The 12,571-nt window shown below is 38.5% G+C and overlaps 1 protein-coding gene and 1 long non-coding RNA gene across 6 annotated transcripts; one reads left to right on the forward strand and one right to left on the reverse strand.

The window, feature by feature from the left end:
* Nucleotides 1-823: 823 nt before the first annotated feature.
* LOC110911671 (glutathione S-transferase F9) lies at nucleotides 824-3,986 on the reverse strand. Its single transcript, XM_022156294.2, has 3 exons — nucleotides 3,671-3,986; nucleotides 3,546-3,594; nucleotides 824-1,414 (listed from the first exon to the last, which is right to left on the reverse strand). Exons 1-3 carry the CDS (start codon nucleotides 3,812-3,814, stop codon nucleotides 969-971), a joined length of 639 nt encoding a protein of 212 aa, XP_022011986.1. The 5' UTR covers nucleotides 3,815-3,986; the 3' UTR covers nucleotides 824-968.
* Nucleotides 3,987-4,023: 37 nt separating this feature from the next.
* LOC110911672 lies at nucleotides 4,024-6,837 on the forward strand. Of its 5 annotated transcripts, none has more exons than XR_002577251.2 (7): nucleotides 4,024-4,394; nucleotides 4,500-4,738; nucleotides 4,812-4,910; nucleotides 4,990-5,044; nucleotides 5,809-5,908; nucleotides 6,003-6,092; nucleotides 6,216-6,837. It is a non-coding gene; the product is annotated as an uncharacterized LOC110911672 (long non-coding RNA). The 5 variants fall into 5 exon arrangements; XR_002577250.2 differs by having other exon boundaries at nucleotides 6,378-6,837; XR_002577253.2 differs by having other exon boundaries at nucleotides 4,990-5,049; nucleotides 6,003-6,473.
* The last annotated feature ends 5,734 nt before the right edge of the window (nucleotides 6,838-12,571 follow it).

The raw sequence follows: 12,571 nt of genomic DNA on the forward strand, positions 1-12,571 counted from the left end.
ACAACTTCACCTCTCATCGGTAAACCTTTACCGCTCAAACAACTTCAACGATTGGTAAACACCATCGGCGGCGGTGTTACCGATCGGTAAACGCGTTACCGATGGTGTTTACCGCACCACACCGTTCACCCTTATGAATTGTCTTTCTTTATAGTTTCTCTCTCTCGTAAGAACAAGAGACCAAAAACTCTTGTACATTAAAGGCAACAATACTTAGGGGTGTGCAATAACCAAACCATTAACCGAAACCCAACCGAAAACCGACAAAACCGAACCAAAATTAACCAAAACCGAATTAACCGAAGTCAGTTAACGGATATTTTTCTTACCATCGGTTAACCGAAATTAACCGAACCGAATCATTTATTTCTTTATATATTTCTAGCTTTTATACCTCTATTTTTATACTTTCATTTCATGTAATAATACCTTTATTTCATTTATTTATGTCTTCATTTCATTTATTTATACCTTCATTTCATTTATTTAAACATCTATTCATGCATTTATACCTCTATTTCATTTATTTATACATCCAATTCATGTATTTAAACATCTATTTCATGTATTTATATACCTCCATTACATGTATTTCTAAGCAAAAAAAATAGCCCTAGTTTGAATTGGTTATTAACCTAAAATTAACCGAACCAAACCGAACCGAAAACCGACAAATTAACCGAATTAACCGAACCGATTAACCGATGACTTCGGTTACGGTTACTGATAATGCTAATAACCGAACCGAACCGTGGACACCCTAACAATACTTGTGTTTTAAACAAACACGACTCATGCACTAAAACTCTAAAAGCAACAATACTTGCATGCCAAGCAAATTATTCTTTAAACAAACATGGGTCAACAAGAATCCCGATTATTCAAACTTAAAGTCAACAACAAATAAAGTAACAAGTACCCAAATACATTAAGACACCAAGTCAAACATGAGTTAACATGGATCCCCATTACTTGCAGATTTCAAGGACCTTTAGCCATGAAGGCCTGCTACTAATATCATCCCACCAAGCACTTACATGTTTCCTTTCTTTGATCATATACTCCTTCCCCACAGGACCAACCAAGTAGCTTGTAAAAGGAATGTGGCTAAGGTCTGCTAAGCTAAAGAAATCACCAGCCAAATACTTGCTTTTTGATAGCCGATCCTCGTACACGTCCAACACTTTCACGAGCTTCTCTTCACTTTCGTTGATCACTTGCTCGTTTCTTACTATTCCAAAATGCGGGCTAAACATAATGTGAAGCACCAGATTGAGAAGTGGCGGGTGATAATTGTGTGCCTCGACTTCTAGCCATTGGTTCACCAGACCTTGGTCTTCGAGTGTTTTTCCTAGTAAGTCGGTTCCTTGAGTCTTGTATTTTTCAGCATAGTAACGGATGATGGCTCTTGATTCTTTCAAAAAGAAAAACATAACCCACGGATGTTAAGTTGTTGAGCATAAAGTATTGAACACATGATAGATGAACCGATAACGAAAATTTTAACAGGGATGATTAATATTCAGAATCAGATAATCATTATGTTGTTGTTTGAACTTGAAGTATCAAAAGGTTAAATATCATACAGAGGGGTATTCAATATAGAACCAACTTTAAGTAGCGATACATAAGACAGTTTTTTTAGGAGCCTATCTTTCTCTCTCCAAATTGGTAGTATAAGGCTATAGGGTGTGGGGATCATGGTTGGGACATGATTTGCCACCTAGGAACATGAATGGAAGGCTACACCACCCCCTTGATTGATCCACCATGGTTTGCATGGATTAAACCATGACAACCATGGTCCTCCTTTCCATTTTTCAACAAATCATTTCCTTTTTGTTTAGACAAAGATAATAAATAAGGGGCTAATGGTTTGGGTCATGACCATACCCTGAGGGTAGTGGTTTTGGATGGTGGATTAAGGATTAGTTACATGGCACTAACATGGAGGGTCCTGAGGGTCATGCCCAAACCCTATAGTCTAAGTCTCAAATTAATTAAAAAATGGTAATTAGTTAAAGCATTTGTGAACTTGATTATTCATACCCTAAATTACCAAACAATCAAAACCAAAATTAGTTTATTCAAACTAATGATTATGTCTTCAAATTGCAATAAATCAGTTTCTAAACGCATAACACTTAATATACTGTCCTTATGGAGTAGTCACTTGTGCAGTACAAACAGTTGTTGCTTGCAAACAGATTTTCCCTAGTTTGCTGTTTTAAAAATTTTGTGTTCTTACCTTATGATTATGTCTTCAAAGTTCAAATTGCAATACACAGATTCAGAACACAGACCATAAAGATACTATCTAGGTACACAGATTCAGGACATGACCCAAAACCCGACAAGAAAAAAAAGAAGTTTGGGTTGACTAACACGACCCGTTCGTATTAAAAACAGGTCGAGTTCGGGTTGACCCGTTAACCCGTTTAACTATTTAGAAAAAGGTTTTATATTTTTGTTTTTCGTTTTTTCGTTTCTGTGTTACATGATTAGTCATAATGATGTTAGTTTTGACAAATTATACTATTTACTTGTCACACTCATATTCACCATTAAACATGCTATGGATACTCCGCTTAAAACCCAACAGTGGCGAAGCTTGAGATTTCCGACGGGGGGTCGAAAACGTATATACCCAAAAATTTCTATAGAACCGGGGGGTTGAAAACGTATATATCCAAAAATTTGTATACAAAAGCTACATACATAACACTACTGTAACCCGCTAACCTATCCACAATATAGGGGTGTAATCGAGCCAAGCCACTCGAGATTGGCTCCCTAAAAGCTCGAATTAAGCCAAGCTTGACTTATCAAGCTCAAGCTGACTAGTAAAAGCCTAAACCAGTCTATACTTATAACAAGTTAATTTAATATATTAACTATACACTTATATAGCAATTATTATTATGTTAAATAACAAAAATAATAAATATGTATAAATAGAAAAAACTCGAGAAAACTAACTAAATAGAATATATACATAGTTATAAAAGAATTATAATTAAAATATATAAGATATAAGTATATTATATATTAGTTAATATATAATAAAAGAGCTGAGCTTGAGCAGTTGAGCTTGAAAAACTATTCCCGAACCTAGCTCAAACATTAAAAATTAGAGCTCAAAACAAGCCAAGCGGAGCTCAAGCTCAAGCTCTTGTAAATTAAATGAGTTGAACTTGAGCTCGAGCTCACGTTTACACTTTACACCCTAAACCACAGTACAAACATTTGATGGATGGTTCGGCTCGGCTTGTATACACACCTAGACTACATGAAGTAGTCACTCGTACACAGAGTACAAACAATTGATGCATACAAACGAACCCCCCCTAATTTTATGACCTTGTGTTCTTACTTCTTTCTTATCTTATGATTATCTCTTCGAATCCAAACAGCAATGATCAGAATCAAAACACAAAGCCCCAAGCCCTAAATAAAAAATACTATCCACATGAAGTACCCACTTGCACGGTACAAACACTTAATGCATGCAGACAAATTTCCCCTAAAATTCAAAAGTATCTTACCAAAGAGAGTGTAATCTCCATCTTGAATCACCGGAAGAGATCCAAACGGCTGTCGATCATCAAATTTCCTCAAATAAACTCGAAAATTAAACCAGAAATGAATCGATTTAAGTTGACAAGGGTACCTGCAGTTGGAGGTAATCCGGAGTGAGATTTTCGCCGGCGATGAGGTCGACGGGAACCGTCTCGAAGTCGATTTCTTTCTCGACAAGACAAAGCAGGACTCGTTTCGGCGATGCGTATGCCGGTCCGTACACCTTCACCACCATCCTCAACGTTTACAATTCCACACAGATAATCAAAATTTGATTTTACAATTGCTTTTTGAATTTTGATTGAAATTGAAATTATTATATATCAATTTACAACATCATATTACGCCAGGACACTTTTCGTTTTTTTGGTCTTTTACCACATTACTTTTTAGCTTTTGCTTTTGCCACCACACTGCTTCATAACAGCTCAAATCCAACACTTTGAAAACCCTAAACAATATTCACGCACACAACAAGCAGACCCCCTCTCTCTCTCTCTCTCTCGTGTCTTGACTGGCGACCGGAGATCGGAGCTTCGGCGCCACGTTTTTCTCCGGCGAATCACTCACCTATACACCCACACCCTTTTCTCACTCTCTCACGCCGCTCCGACGACCGGAGATCGAGGTTCCGGCTAGCTCCGCCATCATTTTCGACAACCACAACCACTCTCCGACACCCTCCTTGCTTCTCTGATGATGACGGCTGAAGATGATGTTTCGCTATGAAGATGATCGAAGATGATGATGTTGACGCTGGTTATGGTTGACGACGACGATGGTGCCTCGGAACTCCGGAAGCCGTGATGTATACGGTAAGTGTCGTTTCTATTTAAGCCTCGGAAAGTTTTGTTTGTTTTACATAAAACTGATTTTTGGGATTTTTGCTAATTGTGGTGGTCGCCGATGACTGGGTGAAGTCCGGTGACGGCGGAGAGTCGCCGGCGACAGTGGCGTCAGGGCAGTGGTGGTAGCTGTGCTAACAGGCCACTTCATCTCAGATACGTTCGGTTCAGTCAAGTCCGGCTTAGATTCAGGCGACACGGTTCAACTCGGTTTGGTTCGGTTCAGGTTCTCCTCGGGTCAGACGTGGTTCGGGTTTCGCAGCGGGTCAACAACTCAACAGTACAAGGTATCGCATCTCAATTCACAGTACAAGGTATCGCATCTAACCTAACTTCACTAAATCTATGCATATCTACTCTGATCTGATGCCAAAATACCTTTTGAAGCTGTTTATTGGATGCTAAGGAAGTTTATGATAGGTCGGGTTTGTGACTTACGGTTCTGCTGATGAGGTCAATAGTGCAATTTGAGCCATAAATGACGTTGTAAGTAGATAATTCCCTTCTCAAGAATCCTTTGTTAAATAGGTGTGTATATAATATAACAAACATGATTTTGGTGCAGGATCTTGATGATAGAAATATCGGCCACAAAGGTGTCAGTTTTAAAGAATTAAAAGGTAAGGTATGTTGCTTTTTTGTGTATCAAGCAACAAAGTGGATTAAGTTATGCTGGAATGAATGAATTTATTACCAAGGAACATGGCTATAAATCGGGTACAAATAAGCAAACGTGCAGAAAGAAAATAACAAACTTATTTAAAATAAAACGAAAGACTTGCTACTAAGACTAAGCGGTATGGGGGCCGGCTTAGGCCCGGCGAGGCCCGACGCCGGTCCCCCACACCGCCCCCCTCCCTTCCGTTCCGTCGTCCCCGACTCCTACCAGCCGATCTCGCCGGTTCTCCTTCTCCTCCCTTCTCTCACATATACCTATACATACATACATATATATATATATAAAGAACTTCATCCCCCACCCCCTAGGTCCATCACCCTCAAGCCCTTCCTACATGGCGGTCTACGTGGCGGCCCATCCTTGGAGGACTTGCTAATAGGATTTCTCCATAGGACTCGGTGAACCACATGACGATTCCACATTCCAGCTTACTCAGCAATTAACTTCAAACGGTAACTTTAAACGAACACTTCCATTTTAATTATTTCCAACAAGGTACTGCCCAGCTCATGAACTTATGTTTGTTTTAAATAATCATTGGTATAAAACTTGCAAAACCACATGCCTCAGTACGCGTTTATTTCCGGATCTAATTGATCTCACAGTTCACGATACTCGCTTTTCAGTTTTCGTACACATAATATCTGTTGATCGTGTTTCGAAGCAAATGAGCCACATGTATGTAATTGTTGAAGATTGTTACAGGTTAAATCAAGCAGAGGGCTGAATAAGAAAGGCGCGCACATGGTTATTTATTGATCATGGAAATTAGGAGAAGGTGATACAATTTATCCGTCAATATGAGGTTCGTTTGCAAAGATACATAGCTATGAATTTATATTATTAGGACATGTATAGATATGGTTGAGCTTGATAATATATTGTTGTAATGTTCGTAGGTATTTTGACAAACATTGAAGTATTCTAGCCTCTAGGTAGCATACTAGCATTTGGAATTCAGACTACTAGATACTGATGAGAAAAAAAAGGTCAAGTTTCATTAGTTGTTTGCTGTTATGTTTCTACTATGCATTCAACATAATATCAAAGTCAACTGAGTAGGAAAATAATTTCTTTTAATTGAATTTTGATTTTACATTTGTACTCTGCAGACACATCAACATGTGCAGCTTCACGTGTGTTTAATTTAACGTATCATCATGGATACTATTTACATTTTGATTTGTTAATTTAATACCAATCTGTTAGACAATAGTATTTAATTACTACATCTACATGTTGAAGTTCATGTAAATGACTATTGTAATGTATAGAGGGAAAATGCATTCAACATTTATTCCACGGGTCAGCAAATTGGGACGGAAGTAAATGCAACTAATTGAGGGATCATCTGAGATGCAATGACAGAACAATAGGATGTACCAGCCAAGAAAACATTTGCTGCCCTCGCGACGTGCTCAAGTTAGGAAGCGGGCTCTCAGCTCTACTAATCCTTTGTATCCAAAATCAGTTATGAGGCGCGTATTTGTCTGTGTTTGTTTCAACGGCTTACATCCAATCAAAGCGAACCATCCTCGGTTTACCTCTTCGCAACAACCTACATGGAATGAAAAATGGAATGCGAGGATGACCTAAATTGGCAGGTCCCGCCGCAACGCGGCGGGTACTTCTACTAGTTGAAATTATATTATATAGCCTTTATTTAGTACACTATGGCCCCCGGCTTTCACTATTCCTACATCCTTAAATCTTATTCTAACGATTTGTTTTTTACTTTATCTATTTCTATATTTACTAGATTCATGGTTGCAAAAGTCGCTAGGCGCTCCCTAGTCGGATTCGGGAGTACTCGGGAGGTACTCGGGAGTATTCGGGAGTACTCGGGGAGTAATTGGCCTGGGAGAAGAGTACTCGTGCCTCGGCAACCTACCTTGTAGCGAGTACTCGGGGAGTACTCGGAGCCTAGTCGGGACTTTTACAACCATGACTAGATTACAACCTCGTGTATTACACGTACTGAATAAATATAATTTTATATACTAAGTAATAATAAATGTTACATCTTTAAAAACTCGTACATTACAAGATTGAATAAACACTTATATTACACGGCTTAAATACAAATAATGTAATCAATTAACACACACAATTATTAATATATGTTATTGGAAAAAAATGAACTTTGATGTAATATTTTACTTTGTTTTTTACTTATTATTAAGTTATATTATATGCTTGTGTATTACATAAATTATAACATTTTACTTTATGTATATACTATGTTAGAACCCCGTGTAATACACGGGTTGAATAAATATAATTTTATATACCAAATAATAAAAAAAAAAATATATCTTTGAAAACCTCGTTTATTACACGGGTTGAATAAATATAATTTTATATACCAAATAATAAAACAATATATCTTTAAAAATCTCGTTTATTATATGGGTTGAATAAATGTAATTTTATGTATTAAATAATAAAAAATTATATATTTAAGAACCCCGTGTATTGTATGTGTTAAGCAAATTTAATTTTATATATTAAATAATGAAAAAGTTACATTTTTAAGAACTTCATGTATTGTATGAGTTGAGCAAATGTAATTTTATATACCAATCAATAAAAAGTTATATCTTGTTATATCTTTATAAACCATGTGCATTATAAAACATGTGGAGTGGAGAGTTCAAATGAGAAGAAATTTTTTGTAAGAAGAAAAAAAAAGAAATTTCAACCAATAAGAATGATTTATTTTACTTCATTTAATATAAGTATTTAATGTTACTATAAGGGTACATTGGTAAATCTACATAGGTCATTAATTTGTAGTATTCCTCTTTAATAGTTAACTAAATTAAATTTTTTGTAACTTATCTTCAAAATATATAATTTTCAATAAAAATAAAATAAAATAATTTAAAATGTAGGATTAATTACGAGTTGTGTAGGATAAATTACGAGTTGTTTGTGTAGGGTAAATTTCAACGTGTAGGACGAATTTCGAAATATGTAGGATAACTTTTGATGTGTGTAGGCAAAAAAAGTTAGTGTGGAAGATAATAGTCTTTATGACTAATTAATTAGTAAAAAATGATAATAAATAAGATAAGTGAAAAAACTGTTTAATATTTTACAAAATTATTCTTTGTTCTTTTTCTTATCAATTAAATTTTCTTCTCAAATGAATCTTCCCGTATAAAACATTTGTACTAAACTGACAAAATGGCGCAAACCACAAGGACTAAAATGACATTTAACTATTTACATTATATTAATTTATATTTAGTGTAATTTCAAGATAAATAATTTTGAAATCTAATAAATATTTCAAAGACTATATTATCTCATATACGAATTGTTTAAATTTATATTAAATTTTATTTTATATTTATCTTTTAATTAATATTAATTATAGTTAAGTAAGGGATAGAGATGAGAAAACTAAAAGATAGATGACTCCAATAAATGACATGTGTCCCTCCATTGGTTTATTTTATTATATAGTTTAGATTTAGAATTATTTATTAATAGGTTAGGAACTTGTGTGTTATACGCGGTTGAATCAATTTAATATTAAATAGTTATTAGTAAGCAGAAAAATAAAAGAAAGAATTAAGAAAAAAATATTAAGTATATAAGAGATAAGCAAAAAAAAAAAAAAGAATTTAAATAGTTATAGAGCAATAATCATTGAAATTATTATAATAAATAACTCGTTATATTAATCAATATATTGATTGACAAAACGATCCAATTATATTAATTATATGGATAGATTATTCAGATGTTTCTTAGCTAAAAGAACACAAAAAATATATAGGAATAATATATGTTAGGTAAATAAGTGAGGATGAGAGGAATTAAAAAAAAAGCCGGTGGAGAATAATGAAAATCGAATGTATTAATATTTTATTTATATGATTTAAAGATAATTTTACGTGACGTGAATAGATTATTTTTATATATCTTTGAATTTTAGTCTTATAAATTAATATTTATATATAATGAATATTTTTAGTTATAAAAAAATAAGTATTAAAACCTTATAAATAGATAACATGTTTATGCTTAAGGTGGTTGTATTCATGGCTTTCGAAGTTTAAAAAGAAAATTTAAAATTTTCATTTCTAACTCTAAAGTTTTCATATTTGAAAGAGTTAATAGCCAAAATGGTCCCTGAGATTTGCTCACTTTTGCCACTTTAGTCCAAAATCCAAATTTTTTAAATCTGGGTCCCTGAGGTTTGCATTTTTTTGCAATTTTAGTCCAAAAATGAAATCTGGTCAGATTTCTCAAAAAAAAACCTCAAGTTTTGTCCTTTTGCACAGGGGTAAAATGGTCATTTTCATTTTATTATAACTAATTATTAATTAAAAATAATTAAACCCCTCACCACCATCAACATTCCTCCGTATGCCCCTCTCTTTCTCTCTCTCTAAAACACAAAACCAGAAACCATCACAAAAATCAAAATACAGACAACAACAAATCAAAACAAAAACCGAATTGTAAAAAGAAACGAGGCTCTAACAACAAATCAAAACAAAAACCGATTTGTAAAAAGAAACAAGGCTCAGATCTGTTTTACATTGGGAACAAGGAGGAATAACCGCCATGGCTGCAAACAGAGGTTGCAAGCGCACTTGCCGTCCTCCGATTCTGCCACACCAAGCTGCGGAAAATCTCAAATGTTGACCCAATTTTGACTCGGATTAGGTGAAATCATCACAGCCTCGTGGTGAATAAAAGGACTGGGTTCAAGTTTTGATCATCCTGTTTGTTACAACCACCTTCAAACCTGCAACAAGAAACCCAGGTTGATCAGACCTGCACCCAATTTCATCACCACCACCATTAATCCACCACCACCATCTCTTTGTCTCCCTCCTTCACCCACCACCTCCAACAACACACCACCATAACCACCTTCAAACCTACAACAACCCTAATCACCAACCACCTGCAAACCGTCTTCGACTAACCCTCCCACCGCCACCGTCTCCACCGGAACCCTAACCCCAAACCTGCAACAACCCAAATCAGCAACCAACACGATTCAACCGACCACCCCTACTGATAACCCTAATCCCAAGAACCTGCAAACCACCACTATTAAATCCACCACCCCATCCACCATCACTACCCTCACCGAAACCCTAATCCCAAACAACCTGCAAACAACTCTAATCACCAACCACCTGCAAACAACCTAGATCCATCCGGAAGAGAGAGAGGGAGAAGAGAGAGGGAGACAGAGGCGGTTTTGTTGTTGTTGTTCGTCGATTTACACCTGTAAACGCTGCTACTGCCGTTAGCTTGATGAGTAGCAGCTAATAAAGGATTTACACAGAGGTTAGTGTCGCCGGCGTGAGGAGGTGGCGGTGGTGGCGGTAGAGAGGAGTAGAGGGAGAGAGAAAGAGAGAGGTGGTGGTGGTGCTTGTGAAGAGAGAGAGGATGTGTGTGTTTATATCTGCAGAGAGAGAAGGTTTATTATTTTTAATTAATAATTAGTTATAACAAAATGAAAATGACCATTTTACCTCTGTGCAAAAGGACAAAACTTGAGGTTTTTTTTTTGAGAAATCTGACCAGATTTCATATTTGGACTAAAATGACAAAAAAATGCAAACCTCAGGGACCTAGATTTAAAAAATTTGGATTTTGGACTAAAGTGGCTGAAGGGGTATGGTCCCAAAACGACCATTACCCGCATCAAACAAACCCCTACCAGTAAGCAAACCGCACCCATGCGGTCACATCCTTCGAACCCATTCGGTTCGAAGATGAATAGCTTGACCCAAGTACGAAAGAAGATGAACATATCGATGCGGCTGGCACCGCATCATATGGCCATTTTCGTCACGACAAGGGAAGCGAGCAAATAGTCTCCACATACGATGATGCGGCCAACACCGCATCTCGCGTATTTCTTGATCACAAGTAGGAGACGCGGTAACTTCAGACGTTACCGCATGCAGCGATACGGCTCGCACCGCACCCTGCATATCCAACAAGTGGACTGACACGCCAGGCAAGTGGCTGACACCACGAGGCAAGTGGCGCCGGCGACAGTCCCCTGTCAGAGCTATTAAAGCAATGGGCTGACGTGGCGTAACCCCCACGGCCGGCGAGACTGACACACCTGCAACGGTGCAGCTCGTCGTCAGCCCATCCATCAATCTCCTCCTTCACTCCTCGGCTATAAATACCGACCCCAAACCAGGTTTGAGGTATCTCTTCACAACTCTCGAACTACTACTATTATCTTACTTTGCTTCCCAAGCAAACTACTGATTCTCACGCCGGAGAGTGGTAACAAGGAGCACCCCCCACCCCATCCTCCTTGTTACGAGTCACGGCTTGTTTCCTTGTGCAGGAGATCATCCACCGGTGACCCAGCCAGCGATCTCCGAGAGGAAGGGATTAACCCTTCTTGACGAGACCAGTGTGTTAACCCTGCCCGGTTAACCATTGTTTCATCATTGGCGCCCACCGCTACTCTTAGCACTTTTTAATCCATCCCTCTCCCTCTCAAGATCATGACTGATAACCAAAACACCAATGCGGATAATCCAAATCCCCCGGTCCCAACAGGGGTCCACCCTTCGACCCCCCAACCCGGACACATTGGCACGTCCACCCAAAGGATCCCATCCTTTGCGTTCGGACACGACTTATCACAGGCCCCAACTGTGCTTCCACCAGGCGTGGACTTACACTCCTGGTACCAACAGCAGACGGACCTGCTGATAGCGGCTTACAACCGCGCTTGTACGGAAGCAAACGTACAAGCTGGGCCTACTCCAATACAACACACACCTGCCAACCGTATACTCCAATACGATGGCAGGTTACACTCACGTCCGGCTTCCAGAAGCCGACATGACGACCGTGGATCATCTTACTGTTCGGTCAATACACTCAATGAGGATACTTCCTCATATGAGTCCCGCTCCAGAGGGCCAGTGCATACCCGCCTGGGCCCCTATGGCGAAGATAGGAGGCGGTCAGCCTCCAGGCGCGGCCCAGGCATCCAGAGCCGACTGGGCCCGCAACCTTACACGGAAGGGTACGGCCATACCGACCCTGACGATCAAACCTACCGCGGGGAGTCTCACGACACCAACAGCAGACCGGGGGGACGCAACTATGTTCCTCCCAGTCACCCCCGCACTACATACCTCAGGGCGGCAAAGCGCCCTGTGCACGAACCATACAGGCCAAGGGCCGCGGCAGAAAATTCAAAATTCGTCCCGCACATCGCCAACGCCGATATCACAACGACAAAATTCCCAGTCAACATTGGGAAATACAGTGGCTCGACCGACCCGGACGACCACATGAACATCTTCACAGGCGCAGGCGTCAATGGCAGGTGGGACGAACCCACCTGGTGCAATTTTTTCCCCCAGACCCTTATCGGTCTGGCGAGGGCATGGTTTGATTCTTTGCCAGTGGGATCACTGGATTCTTTCGAGGACTTGCGCGCCAAGTTCCTCGC

This window comes from Helianthus annuus, chromosome 15 (genome assembly GCF_002127325.2).
Source record: "Helianthus annuus cultivar XRQ/B chromosome 15, HanXRQr2.0-SUNRISE, whole genome shotgun sequence".
Classification (NCBI taxonomy): domain Eukaryota; kingdom Viridiplantae; phylum Streptophyta; class Magnoliopsida; order Asterales; family Asteraceae; genus Helianthus; species Helianthus annuus.